Source organism: Medicago sativa, chromosome 3 (genome assembly GCF_051527215.1).
Source record: "Medicago sativa cultivar Bolivia chromosome 3, Bolivia_mono, whole genome shotgun sequence".
NCBI lineage: Eukaryota > Viridiplantae > Streptophyta > Magnoliopsida > Fabales > Fabaceae > Medicago > Medicago sativa.
Genome location: NC_140751.1, coordinates 2,557,026 through 2,577,507, shown reverse-complemented (window position 1 = coordinate 2,577,507; position 20,482 = coordinate 2,557,026). Strand labels below are relative to the sequence as shown.

General features: G+C 35.2%; 2 protein-coding genes, 1 long non-coding RNA gene and 3 pseudogenes across 7 annotated transcripts; 2 read left to right on the top strand and 4 right to left on the bottom strand.

Moving 5' to 3' along the window:
• Positions 1 to 556: 556 nt before the first annotated feature.
• LOC146934885 (pentatricopeptide repeat-containing protein At1g59720, chloroplastic/mitochondrial pseudogene) lies at positions 557 to 4,186 on the top strand (annotated as a pseudogene). Of its 2 annotated transcripts, XR_015030069.1 has the most exons (3): positions 557 to 3,042; positions 3,168 to 3,287; positions 3,539 to 4,186. The product of XR_015030069.1 is annotated as a pentatricopeptide repeat-containing protein At1g59720, chloroplastic/mitochondrial pseudogene, transcript variant X2 (transcript). The 2 variants fall into 2 exon arrangements; XR_015030068.1 differs by lacking the exon at positions 3,168 to 3,287 and having other exon boundaries at positions 558 to 3,042.
• A 2,181-nt stretch (positions 4,187 to 6,367) lies between these two features.
• LOC146934884 (uncharacterized) lies at positions 6,368 to 7,052 on the top strand. The gene is made up of 2 exons (XM_085757507.1): positions 6,368 to 6,781; positions 6,996 to 7,052. The coding sequence occupies exons 1-2, from the start codon at positions 6,368 to 6,370 to the stop codon at positions 7,050 to 7,052; spliced, it is 471 nt and encodes a 156-aa protein (XP_085613633.1).
• A 1,012-nt stretch (positions 7,053 to 8,064) lies between these two features.
• LOC146934883 (F-box protein At4g09920-like) lies at positions 8,065 to 9,115 on the bottom strand (annotated as a pseudogene).
• Positions 9,116 to 9,745: 630 nt separating this feature from the next.
• Positions 9,746 to 16,110, bottom strand: LOC146934882 (uncharacterized; annotated as a pseudogene). The gene is made up of 3 exons (XR_015033038.1): positions 16,065 to 16,110; positions 12,083 to 13,089; positions 9,746 to 11,094 (listed from the first exon to the last, which is right to left on the bottom strand). The product of XR_015033038.1 is annotated as an uncharacterized LOC146934882 (transcript).
• On the bottom strand, positions 15,863 to 20,280 carry LOC146934880 (homer protein). Of its 2 annotated transcripts, none has more exons than XM_085750134.1 (3): positions 19,840 to 20,276; positions 17,764 to 18,136; positions 15,863 to 16,210 (listed from the first exon to the last, which is right to left on the bottom strand). In XM_085750134.1, exons 1-3 carry the CDS (start codon positions 20,191 to 20,193, stop codon positions 16,200 to 16,202), a joined length of 738 nt encoding a protein of 245 aa, XP_085606260.1. In that variant the 5' UTR covers positions 20,194 to 20,276; the 3' UTR covers positions 15,863 to 16,199. The 2 variants fall into 2 exon arrangements, with proteins under 2 accessions (XP_085606260.1, XP_085606259.1); XM_085750133.1 differs by lacking the exon at positions 15,863 to 16,210 and adding an exon at positions 17,380 to 17,591 and having other exon boundaries at positions 19,840 to 20,280.
• Positions 16,279 to 16,803, bottom strand: LOC146934881 (uncharacterized). Its single transcript, XR_015030065.1, has 2 exons — positions 16,572 to 16,803; positions 16,279 to 16,473 (listed from the first exon to the last, which is right to left on the bottom strand). It is a non-coding gene; the product is annotated as an uncharacterized LOC146934881 (long non-coding RNA).
• Positions 20,281 to 20,482: the final 202 nt, after the last annotated feature.

Sequence of the window (20,482 nt, the reverse complement as noted above, 5' to 3'; positions counted from 1 at the left end):
CTATATAAAGGAGTGAAGACTTGGAGAATTGTAAGAGACTCAACAACAATTTACAAGCACCAAAACTCTGCCAAAATTGTTCTGCATCAAAAGTTCACTTAGAATTTATTATCAAAGTTCGTATCTTAGAAATTCTAAAGTCTTAAGAGTCGGTATCTGATTTGTATAGTGAACACCACTGATTGTATATTAAGTGTTCAACCTCAAACAATTTTCTTTGTAATTCTGTTTGAATAGAAGTCTCTTGATTGTGTTCAGGAGCATAGGAAATCTCTTGCAGTTGGGCTTGAGTAGTTTGAAGTCTCTTGCTAGTTTTAGCTGTGAGCATTTGTAATCAGATATTACATTTTAGTGAACTCTCCTTGGAAGTGCAAGAGAGACAGGACTACTTCTGGTTTGTGGAAGGAACCTGTATAATTGCTTTGTGTCTTTCTTCTCTCTCTCTCTCTCTCTCTCTCTCTCTCTCTCTCTCCCTCTCTCTCTCTCTCTCTCTCTCTCTCTCTCTCTCTCTGTTTTATCCGTTGCATTTAGATCCTGAACATCACTTCAGAAGTGGAACTCTATCTACTTCTGTTCAGTGTTTTTAGCTTAGGAGAAAAAGAAGAAAAAGCTAACACAATTCAACCCCCCTTCTTTTGTTTTTCTCACCTTCAATTGGTATCTAGAGCCTTGGTCTGTTGTCTTAACACTTAACAGTGTAACAAAAAAAGATATGAGAAAAACATGTCTGGTGAAGACTCCACTTCTGGATCTGGGAACAACAATGTTGTTCCATATGATTATGGTAACAATAAGAAATCTGACTCTGGAAAAGTTTCTAAGTTCAATGGAGATCCTGAAGAATTTTCTTTGATAAGCATTTAAAATCCGTTTTTTTTGTGTCTTAGTAAGTGATTTGGTTCGTGGATCCACTATCGTGTAGGCGGTCGGATTCATTGTCATAATTTAAAGGTTCAAGTTCGTATGAAATCGTATCTATTTGCTATTATTCGCTATCATGCACTACTCTTCTTTTACAATTTAATTTCGGGCTCGTATCCGGACTCGCTGAATTGTAGTTGCGCATGTACGTTCTGTGTTGTTTTCGTAACCCTTAGGTTGAACTGTGTTATCTTTTGCGTTGATTTCTCTGTTATTTTTATTTTCACTAGGCCAAATTTATGTCCCCTGATTTTATGCAACTCTTTATTTCTATCAGGGTATGCAGTTTCGTCTGCATCCCATTTGTTAGCTATTTATGATTATCTAATTTTTTAATATGAAATTAATTCAATTATTATAAATTATAAAAAAAACAAGTTTACTATCTTTTTAAATTTTATCAATATTTTAAAAAAAAAATTAAGTTTACTCAATACTGAAACAGCTTCATTGATAAATCTCAAAACGCAAAGATTAAAGGCTTTTCTTAAGGCAAAAATAAAAATTGAACTTAATTCAAGTTTACTTATACAAATACCTCCTAATGCTTCATTGAACCTTGCTCTGATACATTTAAAAACACAGCAAAAAAATATAAACTGTAACAATGAGTCCAAAAAGCATAACCTTATGGAAAACCGAACAAACACTGATGAATCTTTTCAACCATTGTTCCACTTTGAACCATTTGAAACAGATACACGCTCGTATGTTCCTAACTGGTTTTCATCACAACCTTATTCTCTCCGGAAAGATTCTCATGTTCTGTGCTGTTTCCCAAAACATGAATTACGCACTTAATGTGTTCGACAAAATTCCTAAACCAGATTCATTTCTTTGGAATACCATGATTAGGGGTTTTGGTAATTCCACTACCCAATCTCACAATGCTATTCATTTCTTCAAAAGAATGCAACTTGCTCATCAACCTGATAATTTCACTTTTTCTTTCATTCTTAAAATTATTGCTAGATTAAGGTTTCTTAATATGGGGAAGCAACTGCATTCTAGTTTATTTAAGTTTGGTTTTCAAAATCATACTTATGTTAGGAATTCTCTTATTCACATGTATGGTATGTTGAAGGATATAGAAGTTGCACGCCAGTTGTTTGAGGAAATGTATGAACCGGATTTAGTTGCGTGGAATTCTATCATAGACTGTCATGTATGTTGTGGAAAATATAATGAAGCCCTTGATTTGTTTACTAGAATGGTGCAGCAGCAGCAAAATGGTGTGGAATTGCAACCGGATGATGCAACTTTGGTAGTGACGCTCTCAGCGTGTGGTGCGATAGGAGCACTTGATTTTGGGAGGAAGGTTCATTCGTTTGTACGAGATGGTGTTAATAGTTTTGGTGAAAGTATATCTGTTTTTAATGCGCTTGTTGATATGTATGCAAAGTGTGGTGCGGTGGAAGAAGCTTACGAGACATTTAGTAACATGAAAAGGAAGAACGTGGTTTCATGGAATGTCATGATTCTTGGGTTTGCTTCCCATGGTAATGGAGAAGAGGCTTTAGAGCTTTTCACAAGAATGTTACAAGATAATGTTGAGAGGCCGGACAGCGTTACTTTCTTGGGAGTGTTGTGTGCTTGTAGTCACGGAGGGTTGGTTGATGAAGGAAGACAATATTTTGATATTATGAATAGAGACTATAACATCAAACCTACAATAAAACATTATGGGTGCATGGTGGACCTTTTGGGTCGTGCTGGTTTAATTGTGGAAGCGTACGAATTGATAAAGAGCATGCCAGTAGAGTGTAATGCTATTATATGGAGGACATTGTTAGCTGCATGTCGAAATTATGGAAACGTTGAGCTTGGTGAGAAGGTAAGAAAACATCTAATGGAATTGGAACCAGACCATAGCAGTGATTATGTTCTTCTTGCTAACATGTATGCAAGCACGGGTCAATGGAATGAAATGAGCAAAGAGAGAAGATCAATGCAAGAAAGGAGAGTTCGGAAACCAGAGCCTGGTAATAGCTTTATTGGCATTCCTGGAACGAGGTTTGAGAAAGATACTGTTGAAAGGTTGTTGTAACGTTACCCAGAAGTTTTCGTCAACAGTGTGGTTTGAAGGTTTCAACTGACATAGTTGGTCTTGTAATTATTCAGGTTCCAACTGCAGTTTTTGAAATATTGTTATTTATACTAAATACATTTTTGTGAAATTGGAATCCTTATTTTGGAAAATTAGTACTATAGTTTTTTCTTTTATCTTATTATATTATTTGATTCAGAGTTGTATGACATCTCCATGGCGTTTCATTGAAGACACGTATGTTCATGATAACTTGAAAAGATGCGGGAAAAAGATTTCTGACTACGCAGAAAGAAGAAAAACACCGATCTTACTATCTGTATATCTCTGTTTTCTCCTTTCGAGTATTACCTAAAATAAATTGAATGTGATCAAAATCTAGATCAGAATTTTTTTAGCTTCAATCCATTGTGTCTTCAGAAATAGAATTTTATTAAAATTATGAAGGATCGACATTTTGATATCATTTGGCTATGTTGGAGCTTATTAGAATTGAAATTTGTGTATTTTTAGTGAAGTCTATAATAAGTAGCTATTTGAAAAATTGATTGACTGATTTTTTTGACTAAGGATTCTTTCTTGAACTTGATTTTCACCGAAGAACAACTACCATCCTGCAGAAATGGGTGATGCTAAGAGCCTGAGACTTTTGAACCAGTGAGGAGCTTCCTCTAAGTTCTATTGGTAACTGATGTCTTACTTCAGCATGGGAACTTTTATGTCTTCTACTATTCATCCATTCACTCTAACTCTGCTTAAGAATGCTACACCATGAAAATGAATTCATAGATTTTAAATTATAATTACTTAGTTGAATGGATGCAACAGCAGTTTGAATAAAATCCAAACTTTTGGCACAAGTCTTAGTGTTTAGTTGGCAATTGTTTCAAAATAAAATCACATCGAAGGATTATCTGTTAAAGAGAGGAATTTTTAGTGGGGATGCGACCTTATGTGTAAGTGGGTGCGATGAGTGTGAAAATGTAACCACTTATTATTTGAATACCATCTTTTCTACAGTTTGGTGGAGGATTTATTTGTGGCTTGTTGTCAGGACAACAATGAGCAATGAGGCTCAGAAGCACTTTGAACAATTTGCAAATGTATTATTATTATTTTATGCTAAAAGGAACAAGAAAGAGAAAGTAAGTGTGTGCGCAACTGCCAGGAAATTGCATGAGTAGTAATAAATCAGACATTTTAAATGTGTTATCATAAGTACACTACAAACTCTTTTTAGATCAAGTGTCTTTCGTAACCTGAATTCTTAAAATTACTAACTTTGACCTCACAAATTATTATGGAGTGCTTATGATGATGATATACTATTACTGCTACTCAAATATTTTTGTACACTTTGAAACCAAGTAGTAGGACAAAGTGATAAAACTAAAAAAAACAAAAATAGGACAAAGTAATTGAGTAGTGTAAATGGTTTTAGGTGTACGCTTCAATCATTTATAATTTTTTAATTGTAGTATTTAATAAGCACTTAATCCCTCCAACTTAGTATCTCATACAAATTTTTTAAATGAGACCCACAAATCAACTATCAATAACTTTATATCATTATATATTAATTTTTTAATATTAAAATGTGCGAAGATCTCATCATTGGAGATGGTCTAAGGGTAAACCAACTCTTATCAATGATGTTCAAAAAGATCAAGTTCAAATCTTATTATAATACTCACTTCGTTTCTTTTTATTATTTTTCATTTGCAAGAAAAATTTGTTTCTATACTAATTTTATCATTGAAATCAAACACATTTAATCATTTTCTTAAAAATTGTGCACAAACCTTAATCGACTAATATTTTGAGATGGAGAGAGTATGTTTTTTGTCAAGTAGTTTAATGGTGTTAGAAATTCACATTTTTAATGTGAATAAGTAAGGTATAAAAATGAAATTATGAAACCAAGACAATCTACCTTTAAAAAGTTTCACCTCTCGATGATGTGAACCTTTGCCGAGGGTGAGTTTTGAAGCAAAAGGTCCACCATTTCGGTAGGTACCCATGAAGGTCGGAGCGCTTCTATATTCAAGGACTTCAAGTTACAGAAGGAAGGGAGCTCACAATGAATGCGGGATAGAACCTAAGCAATGAGGAAGTATTAGGATCAGTTGCAAATCATATCCTTGATAAAATTTAAAGTTACAATATAAAATGCAGCATTGATGTTGCAAATATAAAGTACCTTGAGAACATAATAAGTGACGGTCAATGATTCGATATTAGCAAGTTCGGCAAGCAATTTGAATAGATTAAATATTTGGGCCTTCTCCAAACATATGTAATAGTGTAAAAAAAATATGAGTATTACTTTTCCCACCCTATGCCTTTCCTCGCGCGCCCTATTTTTTTCCAATTTTACCCCTTGTCCGGATTATGTTTTCCGGATTTATTTGCAGATATATCCGGATTGTATATTCCGGAACAGTGTTTTATTAGAACTTTTGCAATTGTAAGGTCTACAATTCGTAAAAGAAAATGCAAATAAACTAAAAAACATAAATAAAAAGACAAAAACATAAAAAAAAATCATTTTATTAATATATGAACAATACATTACAATAATTTTCAAGCTTTCAAGCTTTTTAAGCTTATTACATAATATCCTAAATCTATTTCTAATCATATCCTATTACATAAGTTATACCAGTGGCTCCAGCTCTAACTCCAGCCACTGATGAAGAGGAAAGAGGGTGGGAGGAAAGAAGATGGCGGTGAAGAAGAAAATCTGTTGGTGGGGAGACAGAGGGGGCACAGGGGCCTCTAGGGATCAAGAGACCATGATGGTCAACATGACACCCAGGCAAACCAACCTCAGATTCAAACTGACCCCCACCCTATTGACCGATCATATGACCCCTGATGCTTTTCCAAAGAGGCCTCTTTCTATGAAAGGCCAACGATGGAAACACATCGTTGTAGAAGAGGAGAAGAGAAGAAAGAAGAAGGTGTGAAATTTTTTGAGAAAATGAACCATATTTATAAGGGAGTGGGGTTAAAAAACGTGTGGGAGGCCATCAATGCCGGTCAAAAAACGTGTTTTTACACTTGACCACCGCCCAAAACGTTTGAAAAACGTTTTCTTTGTGGTGCAGACCACCGGCCTAAAGCTTCTGGTGCAGTTCGGAAGATATAATCCGGATAACACATGCATTCCGGATAACGTATTCCGGAAAAAGACGATAATGGGGTGTCCCAAAGTGAAACTTGGGACGTTGTGTATGGTGAGGGTTGGTTCGGATTGTATAATCCGGATTGCTTCAGCATTGGATTCTTCTGTGTGGCCTGCATTGTACCTACAATTTTTGTGGTCCACAACGGCTAAATACCTCTATAAATAGGGGTCCCTGTTTTCATTACAAGTAAACTATACCAGAAAAAAAAATGGAATTCCCTGGCTTTGATCCGAACACCAAGCTAGCGGCAGTCTACTACAACGGTGGAACACCACCCCATCTGTTTAGGATTCGCGACGATGTCACCCTATCCGGGCTGAAGGATGAGCTGGATCAAATCAACTGTCAACTCAACCGTAGAGACACGAAGAGGGTGGTCGGTGTTGAATATCGATGTCCATTGTCCGACTCAGCCGGATCTCTACGCTTCAGCCGGATGAAGCTCACAAACGATGACGACGTGAGAACCATGTTCTCTGTCTTTGGTCAGCACAGCGCTAGAGGACCGATTGAGTTGGACGCTTCATTGGTTAGATCTGCTGAACAAATCCTGAAAAGTTTGCACCGGCCCAGGAATTACAAAGAGATCAGGGCTCTGCTGGAGGGACCAGAGGAGGAAGAAGTTAGTTTAGATGATCCGTGATAATGTGTTATGTTTTAATTAACCACGTGTTTTATGTTGTTTTAATTGCGTGTTAGTTATGTTTTGTTGAATTAAGTCGTTGCTTTATGTTTTAATTGCGTCTTTTATTGCGTGTTAGTTATGTTTTTATTGTTTTAATTTCATTTAATCAATAAAATAACTCAATATATTCTTTTCGGATTACACAATCCAGAAATACATAGGGCGTCAGTGCATTTCGGATAACGTAATCCGGAACTCTTCAGCATAGGATTCTTTTGTATGGACCACATTGCACTAAGATTTTATGTGGTCCAAAACATCCAAGGACCTCTATAAATACACCCTCTCCGGTTTTGATCTTCAATACCAGCAAAACACACAAACACACCAAAGCAAACCATGCAAATTTTTGTCATCAAGCTCAGGATCTTTCTAATGCTATCGCGAATGGATGAGTTAGCTCTCTATTTGACTGCATTATGAAGATCCTGAGCATGCTGTCAAAAATATATAGATAGTCCTTCTAGATTTACAAAAAAAAAGTTTGGTATTTATTGTTATGAAAATTATGATTTGATTGCATTGTTCATAAGAAGAGGTTCTTATGAACTCGATCATGTCGGCCTGCCGATCGTAACATGTCAGTTGGCAGGCCGGCAAGATCGAGTTCAAAAGCTCCTCTTCGAACCACCTTCCCAAAAGATTCATTATTTATGTTATTCTGGTGCCATTCGGACTATATAATCCGGAAATACTGCATGCATTTCGGATTATATAATCCGGAAGCACTCAGTAACAACTTGGCCAGTGACGTTTCACCAAAAGATTTGGCCGGTTAGTTGAGTTTTAAAGCGTTTTTTGGACGGTTTTGAATGAAAAACACGTTTTCTTTTACTTACAAATCACCTAGTACTTGTTTTAGGCTATAAAAAGGCTTGGATCTTCAACATTTTCCTTCATTCTTCTTCACATCCTTTCTTACATTTCTTCAAAAAATTTAAGTTTTTTAGGTAGCTTTTAGGAGTGTTTGTGGTGTCATGGTCATTGTTGACCGTTCCTATGAACCCTGCAATTGCATTGCAGCTTGTGTGGGGTTCATATAACGGTCAACAGAGACCCTTGACATCAAAGAAAGACACAAAATATGAATACCGTATTTGTCCGGAATTTATGTTCCGGAAAAACTAACAATCTTGTTCGGAAAATGTAATCCGGACCAGGGGTATTTTTGGAATTTTTGCAGGGCGCGCGAGAAGGCCATAGGGTGGGAAAAGTAATACTCAAAAAATATCTAGATGTTTGATAGAAGAGAAAACGGTCTTGCTCCCAAAGAGTTTTGGAATATAATTAACACCAGTAAAAACAAAGGAATGAAGTGTTGAAGCACATAACTCGATTCCGAAATCGATTTTGAAATCGGCTTTGGTTGTGGTGGTAGGATAAAACCATAGAAACAACAATACATATGTAGAGTTAAATTGACAAGCTTGGTACATGAAATGCGAAGATTTTGCGCATTACCCCTAAGTACACAGTGGTCAATGATCAAAGTATTCAACATGTTAAATGTGGAAAAGGGGTTGACGACAGAACCATCATCCTTACAACAAAAGGAAAGGTGCTTTAGAGACAGAGTGGTTAATACTGGGAAATTGAAAGACTGAGAATGAGAACATGGAAATATTTGATGCGAACCGGGAACCATAAAATCGATACCAGTAAGACTAAGAGACGTTAAAGTGTGAGATGAAAAGAAACAGGACGGGAGGCGGTTAATATGGGTGTAATTGATTCGAAAGTGTTGGACATTGTGTGAAAAGGCGTATTCTATAATCTTTAGGTATAGGTTATGACTGATATAATGACTCTGGTGCAAAACGAGAGAATGGATATCGGTTGAGTGATCACGAAGAGACAACAACATAGATAGGAACTGTTCAAAACTTTTGTCTTTGTCGGTACTAAAATGCTTACTTAATGTAAGAGTGGAAAGAGTCTTCCAGAGATTGATCCATCTATTGGATAAAATGCAAGTTTGAACTGCCTCTTTGGCATTCAAAAAGGAGAGTATGTAAAGGAGAACACAATCGGACAAGTCGCTGATCCTGTCTTGTTCATTACGTCGCCTCTTACTTTGGCTTCGTGTCTCCACCATTGTTGTCTGAGAAAGATGAATTGTACAAGAAAAAAAAATGAATGAAATTAAAGAGAAATTGAAATGAAGTTCATTGATTAGAGAAAAAAAAGAATCTAGATAACAAAAAATATTTCTCTTCAAAATTGTGTGTTATATAAGTTTTTTGTTTTAAAAGAATCGAGAAATGTATCCTACTTAAAAAAAAACTGATATAGAAAGAATATGATGGGAAGCCATGTTGAATGGATACCTTGCACGCTGTAAGCCTAGGGAGTGGCAGATAGATCAGAATGAACCGTCTCCACTGACTTCTCGGAAAGAAATTCGCCGCCGTCGGATGGAGGGAGGGAGGGAGGGAGGAGGAGGATAGACAATGGGTTGGCAATGGCATTTTGGTTTTAGGGTTATGTAACTATATAACTTTTAATGCAGAATATTATTATGTTGATCAGAATTGATTCTCTAGTTAATAATTCTGATTGTATAGTTATTTCAAGAATCATTTATTTTAGGAGAGTCAACTGTATAGTGATTGGAGGAGAAATCTCAGCTAGGTGATTGGAAGAGCTTGTGTATATATTGATATGTCAGATGTGAATAAAACACACAGAAAAATTCTACCTACTGTTTTGTTAGTGGGCTTGGGCATTGTTCAACTTTGGTTGGTTGGAAGGATTTTTGAGAAATGAAATTGCTCTACATGCCCCTCGTTAATGACTATAGTGAATGTATATGGGTTTTTAATTAATGCGCTTGTTGAGGAAGAACGTAGTTTCATGGAATGTCATCATGCTTCCCATTGTAATGGATAAGAGGCTTTAGTGCTTTTTACAAGAATGTTACAAGAGAATGTTGAGAGGCCGGACGACATTACTTTCTTAGGAGTGTTGTGTGCTTTGTAGTCATAGAGGGTTGGGTGATGAAGGAGGACGATATATTGAAATTATGAATAGAGACTATAACATCAAACCTACAACAAAACATTATGGGTGCATGGTGGACCTTTTGTGGCGTGCTGGTTTAGTTGAGGAAGCGTACAATTTGATAAAGAGCATCCCGGTAGAATGCAATGCTATTATATATGGAGGACATTGTTGGCTGCATGTCGAAATTATGGAAATGTTGAACTTGGTGAGAAAGTAAGAAAACATCTAATGTAATTGGAACCAGACCATAGTAGTGAGTTTGTTCTTCTTGCTAACATGTAATTTACTAAAGGAGATTTTGAGAAAGATACTGTTGTAACGCTACCCAGAAGTTTTCCTTTATGCAGCGTGGTTTGAAGGTTTCAACTGACATAGTTGGTCTTGTAATTAGTCAGGTTCCAGCTACAGTTTTTGATGTCATATAGTGAAGCCTATAATAAGTACATATTTGAAAATTGACTGACTGTTTTTTTTTTACTCAGGATTCTTTCCTAAAAACTTCATTTCATTGGATAATAATATGTGATGCATTGTTTCTCTTTTGTTCTTGTCAGATACCGATTCTTTTTTAAAAAGGAGATGATGAAAGTGGAATTTCTTCAATGATGAAAAATGGACTTGGACCAATGACCAATCTACACATCTAGGAAGTGAAGTGAAGTGAAATTTCAAGAAAAGAGATGTAGTATATACGAAATACTGAATTTGATCTTGTATTGAATTGTAGTCAGAAGAGATCCTGGACATTAGTATTGATTGAGTTTAATAAAAAAGAGCTCTTCTACACATCTTCTGTGCAATTGATCAAACATTCTTAAGAAGAGCACACACATTTGAGAAATCACAAGTTGAAAACCTTTATAATGTTTATTTACCACTTTTTTTTAGTAGATTCTGAAATGAACTTCATGATATTTTGTCATTAAGCTATCCGAGACCTTCTAATCCACTCACATGACACTATAATCATACTCTCCAAATTAAAGAAAAAACTAAATAAATAAGTCTAGCAAGTACAACAGCCAAACAATATCCCTCTATGTGGGGTCGGTTACACGGATCAAATGACACAATAAATAAGTCTGGCAAGTAGAAATAAGCAAAAGTGTTCTTGTTATAACGCATCGATACTTTTTGCGCACTATCTTGATTCCAATATTCTTTGAAAAACTTTTGTATCCTTCACTATTTTTTTTTCTGTACCCCAGCATCCTGTGTTCACCTATGCAGTAGGTCTTGGAATAGAACTGGTTTCAATTGAAAACACACACTGTTAAGTTAATCAAGTCCAGGAACTTGTATGGGCCTTGCATGAACTCAAACAAGTTGTTAAAATTCTATCTATCGAAATAGTAAGGGAAATTGAATAAGAGGCACAAAGTGTAAAGCAAAAAAAGTCAATGAAGATCTATCAACAAGCAGAGCTGGAATCTAAGGAAAAAACAAACAAAAAGCAGAACATAAGTCATCATTTTCCGGCTCAAGAGACCTTCCAACACAAGTCAAAATGAACCAAACAAATTCATGAGAGCAATTATTCATTAAAAGGCATTGGTTGTATTACATTACATACATATTGGGAAAATTTAAGCACATATGAATTATTGTGGGCAAGTCTTTTGTTTTGTGAGTCAAGACACACACAAGTTAGGAGTAAGTAGCAAGAGTATGCCTAATTAATTCAATCAAGCTACTCTTTCATGTGATTCAAGTTGCATGCATGCAAACAGTCACACATTCATGGAAAATCAATTCCAATACCATTATACACATTCTCGCAATTCAAGTTCTACTACTCTTTGGCTCATCATACTAGACGAAACTTATTATATCCTATGTAGTCAAATTCAATTTACACAAACAAACATGTTAGTTGGTATGAATCAAACCAGAACTAAGTAATAGGAAAAAAAAGTGATCTATAACATGATGTGTTTGCTTTACCTCTCTATCTTGTGGAATTGCAAGAATGAATGATTAGAATTGTATAAAGAAAAGGGCCATAGAGAATAAAAAAGATAAAAGCTATTTGATTTTGTGAGCTATAAAAGTTAATTCTCAAACTTAGAGTTGGTGTGATTCAAGATGTACACATCAACATGCATATACAACTGTGCACACACATTTGTTTCTCTAAATATGGGAAATAGAAACAGAAACAGAGAAGGGCTGCAAAAATGAAAATACGAAACCAAAAGAATCTATCTTTAAAAAGTAGTTGGATGCATCTTTTACCTCTCGATGAAGCCAACCTTTGCCGAGGGTGAGTTTTGAAGCAAATAGTCCACCATTTTGGTAGGTACCGTGTAACGGTTGTACACCTCTAGTTTCAACGACTTCAAGTTACGCAAGTAAGGGAACTTGACCTTAGATAAATTATAATGAAAGCCGTTGAGAAGAACCTAAGCAATCAGGAAGTAGTATTATGATCAGTTGCAAGACATGCATATTCTAGGTAAAATATTAAAATTACAATATAAAAAGCAGCATTGATGTTATGAATATAAAGTACCCTAAGAGTCAATAAATTGACGGTGAATGATTCGATATTAGGGAGCCAAGCCAGCCAGTTGAATAGAGTTGATGGGTTCTCCCCCACATCCATAGAATATGACATATAAATATTTAGATGTTTGATAGAGGAGAGAAGAGTCATGCAACGTAAAAGTTTTGGAATGTAATCACGACCAGTCAAAACAAGGGAATGAAGTGTTGGAGCGTATAACTCGATTCCAAAAAAGATTAGGAAATGAGTTTTGGTGGTAAGAGCGGCCCTACAAGACATGGAATTATACATATGTATAGTTAACCTGACAAGATTGGTACATGAAATGCGAAATATTTTTGCATTATCATCCATGAGTACACAGTGGTCAATGATCAAAGTATTCAACTTGTTAAATGCGGAAAAGGGGTTGACACAACCATCATCATTGCAACAAAAGGCAATGTCCTTTAGAGACAGAGTAATGCTGGGAAATTGAAAGAACGAGAATCTGGAAATATTTGTTGCCAGTCAGGAAGAAACATAAAATCGACACCAGTAAGACTGAGAGAAGTCAAAGTGTGAGATGAAAAGAAGCACGAGGGAAGGTGTTGAATAGCAGCGTAATTGATTTGAAAGTGTTGGACATTGTGTGAAAAGGCGTATTCTATAATCTTTAGGTATAGGTTATGACTGATATAATGACTCTGGTGCAAAACGAGAGTATTATCACAGATTGATCGACCTTTGATAAAAGCTGGCCTCAAATCATATTGTTAGCCACTTATCGAAGAGTGTTAATCAAAGTAGTTTTTTTTTTAATGAAGATATTTCAGCTAGTACTAAAAAAAAAATATGCCATTTAGATCGACAAAAAACATAAAGCATGCCTTTTTCATTGTAAAAAAAAAGGGGCATTTCAGATGGATAATTCTTAAAGTACGCCTCCTATGTAAACATCTGTAGCAATGAATGGAAATCCCAAAGCATTCTATCAACTTCTAATACACAAAAACATAATGTAAAAGCAAAACTTAAAACATAGTCATTTTATGGTTTTCATATGAATGTCATCAATCATGCCGGTCCCGTATAAATTTAGAGGAATTCATATAAATTTTAACCTTCTCTCAAATATATATATATATATATATATATAGGGCAATGCTACAACACACCCACCAATTTTTATGAAGGTGTGTTTTAGCATTGAACACCTTCTTTGTTTGGACAAAACACTCCAACTTTCCTTTATTAAAACAAGTCAAACTAAAGGGCAAATATGTAAAACACAGTTTATACTTAATATTTTTTTGTTTCAGCTCTTCTTTCCCTTCTCATAAGAACAAAAATATCTTTCCTCCCCAATCAAAGACATTATGCAGGTACTGGGAGAGAAAAAATGGGGTTTCTAACCCATACCCTTTGCCAATGTATTTCCATTTTTCTAATTAACACCAAGTTCTCTTCTTCAATTTCGATTGTATCTGTGCTTACGTTAAACACTTCCCTTTAAACAAGCTACTTTTTTTGTTTATATGGAACAAACCCCAAACATAAGAAATAATATAACAATATTGAACAGTTCAAAACCAAATTAATATCAGAATTACAGGTACAAACAAAACACCACCATAGGATATTGTAATTGGACGACGAAGAGGGGTGGTCATGTTTTGGATATAGAACGTAAGGAACAGTTGTCATCGAATTGAAACAAAACACATCACAAATTTCAATTTTGATTTGCGGTTGATGAAGGACTAAGTTGAAGGATTCTAGCGACGGAGGATTCAATAGTGGTGATGGTGGTACGGCGTTGAAGAGTTGGAGGGATATAACTGAAAGAGTGCGGTGTGTGAAGAGCTAGAATAAAAAAAATATTAATTATAATTTGTGTTTTACATATTTGCCCTCCAGCTTGACTTGTTTTAATAAAGAAAAGTTGGAGTGTTTTGTCCAAACAAAGAAGGTGTTCAATGCTAAAACACACCTTCACAAAAGTTGGTGGGTGTGTTGTAGCATTGCCCATATATATATATATATATATATATATATATATATATATATATATATATATATATATATAGGGGATGTATCAAATGAGAGGAGTGGTTATAATGAGAGGATGAGAGGGTTAAACCACAACCATCAGATCTAATTAAGTGGCTCAGATTTAATAGCTCTATTTTAACTCGTCACGTGCCTCCTTCATGTACTTTCCCCACTCACTGAAATCCCCTTTTCAGTTTCCATTCGTCATCTTCATCTAAAAGTTCCAGCCGCCGCCACCTTTATTCATCATGTCAAGTTTAAATTGAACACGCTGATTTTTTTCTCCGATGTTCATTCCTTAATTTAAATTATGTATGAGTGATTTTTTTTATTTGTCAAAATTAAACAACTGAGATTTTTTTCAAATAATATTCGGGATCTACAAATAAATATATATATGTTGGATTAAAGGAACTTTTAATCTTCGCTCGTTTAAGAGACCATTCACCATTAATCTTGAATAATTAAGGGGTTTCATGAATCATTGATGAAGAAAATAACTCCAAAAATTAAGAGACCAATTAATTTTTTATTAAGTAAAAAACTCCATTTATTTCAAGAACCCATTAATCTTTGATATTTGATGAAGAAAAAACTCCAAAATTTAGAAGGGATTTCTTTGAGAGTGGTGATTGCAGGAAGAATCAAGGGGTTTCTCACGATGCTGGAACAAGGAGATATAATTGATGGAGAAATGTTGTATGAAAAGGATCTTAACACACAGATTGAGATAACTAAAACCATTACAATAATTTTGGAAGATATTAGTGTTTTCGTTGATTATCCTAATTTGTTGAGAGGAAGAATCTGGAAGTAGACACAGTCAGGTCTCAGGTATGATGAGAGAATAGAGGAAGGAGAAGCGGTAGAGATGAAAGGAAAGAAAAGCGCGGGAAAGAAAAACAAGAGGCACATGACATTTTAAGTGGAGCTTTTAATCTCTCCCATTCATTTTGATCCTACGGTTAATATTTCATCCTCTCATCCTCTCATTATAATTAACCCTCTCATTTGAAACATCCCCTATATATATATATATATATATATATATATATATATATATATATATATATATATATATATATATATATATTAACCAATAAAAAAATGTGTGAAAAGTATATGTTAAAGAGTGTATTGCTAATACTATTCATCATTTTACTATCTGAATAAGTCATTGTACACAACACTGTGATTCCAATATAAAGCGTTACATTTTCCCAGCAACCAGATCGCAAAATACAATGCCTCAAGTTGCAGACATGATCCACTGATAACTTAAGTAGGAGACAAATATGTTTGACCTTAGAAGCTTGTACTCCCTCCGGTCTCAAATATAAGAAAAGATTCTTTTTTTAGATGCATTGAATAATTAATGTATCTGCTTTACAATGCAGTCCAGATACATTAATTACTCAATGAACCTAAAAAAGGAATATTTTCTTATATTTGAGACCGGAGGGAGTATACAAAAAGAATCAAAACCCAACCAAACTGCACATAAATAATCCTACCCTAGTGCACAGCTTAAAACTTTTAAAATACTACTAAATTGACAAGGTGCCCTAAAACATGACTACAAACACATCAACTATAATTTGAAGATCCTTAAAAAACACACCATAAAATTCATGACTTCAAATTTAGTATTTCTCAATATCACCAAGGGAAGTTTACAATCTACCTCCAGACCATCTTCAACAACTTCAATAAAAGTATCCATTTTTCCTAGCCAAACAACCCTCTTGGCAAGAATCAAAGTCAGCCTCAAGATTCCACTTTGTATGCGTACAATATAACCTCAAACCAAAATCACCATCCCCCTAATGAAATAGGAGTCCGAATGAAGCCAGAATTAATTTGCAACAGAAATAAGAATGAGAAAGATATATGCACACAATATTAATTTCACATAATAGTGAAATCAAAAGCACAAAGCAGTCTAAAATAAGGCACTCATAGAAAAAGGTACTTCAATGTCACCAATGTCCTGATTGACATGGAAAAGGTGGAAAAAAAAAAACTCCTTGAACAAAACTTCACACACAAATTCCTCCCAAACTATCCATTTCCAGCATGAAATAATCTGAGAACATGTGACAATTCAATTCTAATTGTTGTCAAGCTATTTCAACTTTTCTCAGCTTGCATACAACTCAAAAGTATGGAATCAAAACAGCATACCTCCTCTCTTCCATTCTCTCTGAATACTTTGCCGAGGCAGGAGTTCTACTTGCTGAAATCACACTCGAAGCATTAAGTTACATGTTTACACTCATCCCTCACCCATGAAAATATATTCAACCCCTCTCCCAAGAAAGTTCAGCTCATGCATTACCCATTGTAGTCATGCAGCATAGCCTCCCTTTTCAAACACTTCTAATATTAACATATTAGTTGTTTTATGGCTTAATTACTATTTTGGTCCCTTAAGTTATTTGTTGGTTACATTTTGGTCCCATAAGTTATTAACGTTACAATTTGGTCCCTTAAGTTATTTGTTGGTTACATTTTGGTCCCATAAGTTATTAACGTTACCATTTGGTCCCTTAACTTAATTTTTGGTTTCGTTTTGGTCCCTTAACTTATTTTTTGGTTTCGTTTTTGTACCTTAACTCTAATAACATAAAGGACCAGAGTGGTTGACGGAGGAAGAGTTAAGGTACCAAAACGAAACCAAAAAATAAGTTAAGGGACCAAATTGTAACGTTAATAACTTATGGGACCAAGATATAACCAACAAATAACTTAAGGGACCAAATTGTAACGTTAATAACTTATGGGACCAAAATGTAACCAACAAATAACTTAAGGGACCAAATCATTAATTAAGCCTTGTTTTATTTACGTTTGAAATCACTACGTCATGCAACTTTCCAATGTGGTGAGTATAGTCTTCAATGATTATCATTTTTTGTTTGGCGTTTGAAGGCATTAACTTGAAAATTAGAAACGATAACAGAAAGTTTCTGAATATCCATTTACGCTATGATAATCGGAAAATTAATTGGAATTTCCGCTAACGTGTTTTATCAATTGGAAAAGGGCTCAAAAGTCTTGTCTTTAAACAATAATCTAGACTAACAGCAGCAGAAACAAAAATTATAAGATTCTCAGACACATAAATAGTTCCATCCCAGGCATACGCTAATAAGCTTTCGAAGTTCAGTTCAAGAAGTGGTCCAGCGCTTAGGATTGCAAGACCTGCAACACGGTTTTGTTTCAGTGTTACTGTTAACTTAGACTGTGACGTCACAACAAAGTATTCAACCCACAAAAGAAATGAAGGGAAAAAAAACAACATGCAATTATATCCAACTTGACTTGTCTGTAAAATTTCAATTTATTTAACCTTAGAGCACAGTGAGTTGATTACCTTTAACAACACCAAAAGCTGCTGCAACCCCAGTCTTAAGCTGAGCATCATCCAAGTTTCTCCTTACGGTATATCGAAAAGTCACTCCAAACAATGCACAACATACGAAATTGATTGCCACAGAGAGAAGCAGCTGAGTTGGGTTGGTGGCCTGAGTGAAGCATATGGGGAGCCCTGACAAAGTGCCAACAAGGGCAGAGATAGATGCTGCTTTTACCGACTCCAATCTCTCTTCATCCCGATCAACTTCTTCACTTTTCATCACCATGAATGCACCCCGTTCTTCAGCACCTCCCGCATTTAGCAACAAAGAGCGTTCTGCTTCCTCAAGCATAGCTTTTGCCTCTGAAATTTCTCTTTGACTTTCTGCAATCTTCAAACTCGAACAATTTTTATTAGTAATGACACAAGTGAAGCAATCAAAGTTTCCTTTGTTGACAAATAAAGACAGAGTACTTCAGTAACAAGGTAAAAAGTACTTATGATCATCTGGAAATCACTATAAAGAGTGCATGTATACAACAAGGGGAAACACAAAATCAACAGATTTATTTATTATGTGTCATGATAACAAAGTTCAGCAGTGAAGCATAAAGGCCGGAGGAAATTTTATCCCTACTCCCCTTCCTCCTCTTGAATCTTGAGGGTATTATGGAATCAATAAATAAAATGTTAAGAGAGGCATTCAACGTAAGTTCAAATAAGATATAAGACTAGTTGTTGAAGGCTTTAAGCATAGAGGTCTGGACTGGAACAGCAAATATAATACTAATAAAGTTTATCTTGAATCAAAGGGCAAGAAAAATAGTTGTTCTATTTAGTATTAATGAAGAAAATATTAGAGTAATCCTATGGGCAAACTCTTTCCTTCACATTGCTCAACTAGTGGCCCACGTTGCTTAATTTTATTAATCACTCGCCTGTTAATTGGTTCTATGCGTAAACTTATTTTTGCAATATCCATTATAAAAAAAAAAAATCAAACAATGCACCACTCATCCAACCTACTTCTAAGGCAGCCAACCTCCCATGGATCTCCTTGATCGTTAATTTTTGCTCAATCAACATCCTTTGACCACCACTTACTACTATCTATTTTCTTCTTTTTCAATAAACAGAATAGAGTCTCTTCCACTCTCATTTTGACATTTTTGTTCTACTTACATCAACCATGGTCACTAGGAATCTCCGTTTCTCTTTAAAATTTGTCACTTTTCTCTCTAACTTTTCGACCGCCACAAACAAAGGTTACACGATCAAAGACTAGATCTGAGTACTCCACTGCAAGATTTTACGATTTCTATTCTTCTCTTGTGTCTTATTTCGTATTAAAACCTGATTTTCAAAGTAAAGTATTGGAGGAAAGTAAGTTTTACAAGTGATGGTCAGGTGGTGTGGTATTTTACCGGCGCTGCATGACAAAAAACGACATTTGATGCTTGGTAGATGGTGGTAACTAGTGGTTTGAGAGAGAGAGAGAGAGAGAGAGAGAGAGAGAGAGAGAGAGTGTGTGGTGACTAGTTGTGCCGGTTGCCTGCTACGCTATTTAGTTAGAATAATGGCATGGCAGCATAGCAGTAGGTGTGTTTGTTGGCGTGTGTACAAACGAGCGCTAGCATTGCTCAAAATATTAACCAAACTTGATATGCAACTGCAGAGACAAGTCCCTGGTGTATCAATTTTAGCGTTGACCCCTCTCAACATATGCTCTCCCATATGCATCGGATCCCTCTCAACATATGCTCTCCCATATGCATCGGATCAAACCCCGACCATTTTAAAAAAAGTATTCAAAGTGAATTTAAACAATTAAGTGTTAGACAATTTGGTTCCCCAAATTTACAAAATAGCAAATTAGTTCCACAGATTACAGAACATCAACCAATATAGTCCCTCTACCGTCTAATAGAGTCTTAAATATTGAGTTGACAAGTTATGACGTGTTCATAAGCTATTTATTTTTTCAACTTATTTCCATAAGTTCCGACAAGATAGCTTATATACGTGTAACAGAAATAGCTTATTTATTCATAAATAAGTGCTTATAGCTTTTTAAAGCAAGAACGTTACTTTTACCTGGAAAGCGTTTCCTTGAAGTTGTTGAGTGTAATCCTTAAAGTGTTTAAGAGCAAGTTCTTGTTTCTGAATGAAAGCGAGTTGTGTCTTAGCAATCTCAACTCTTTGAGAGGCTTTCTGTAAATTATCGAATAAAACTTTGTTCTCTTCTCTGCTTAAGAGTTGTTCAACTTGCTCACCCATCATTCCAGAAAGTGCGTTCTTCAAATCGTTGTTCTCCTCTGAGTTCTTGCTGCTGCTGCTGCGACATTTCATTTTCAACGATGGATGAAACGTTTTAATTAACAAAGGAGAATGAGAAGGAGGAAGCGTAAATCTAATAATGGAAGTGGAAATCATCATAACGTTCATCATCACTGTTATTCTTTCTTATCCTCCGCAGCGTGGGTGGGTGTGGGTGGACTGGGGAGAGGCAAAGGGATACGTACATGTGTTTTATTTATTATTATTATTTTATCTACAATATTACTATATAAATTATTAATTCCTTAAAAAAATAATACTAAAATCTCATTAACAAATAAATGTTTATTTGTTTTTTAAAATAAGATGGATGGATGCAATCCATCTATAATTTTCAATGGATGGATCCGATGAATTAGATTTGATGGATATGAATTTGGTGGATCAAATTGTCATCCTT

Bases quoted from the DNA above. Each gene is read 5' to 3' on its own strand.
- LOC146934884 (XM_085757507.1), top strand. From the start codon at position 6,368: ATGGAATTCCCTGGCTTTGATCCGAACACCAAGCTAGCGGCAGTCTAC. The intron at 6,782-6,995 runs GTTAGTTTAGAT...TACACAATCCAG, and splicing joins AGGGACCAGAGGAGGAAGAA to AAATACATAGGGCGTCAGTG.
- LOC146934880 (XM_085750133.1), bottom strand. From the start codon at position 20,193: ATGATGAACGTTATGATGATTTCCACTTCCATTATTAGATTTACGCTT. The intron at 18,137-19,839 runs GTAAAAGTAACG...TCGAGTTTGAAG, and splicing joins TTCAAGGAAACGCTTTCCAG to ATTGCAGAAAGTCAAAGAGA. The intron at 17,592-17,763 runs GTAATCAACTCA...ACCGTGTTGCAG, and splicing joins AGCTTTTGGTGTTGTTAAAG to GTCTTGCAATCCTAAGCGCT.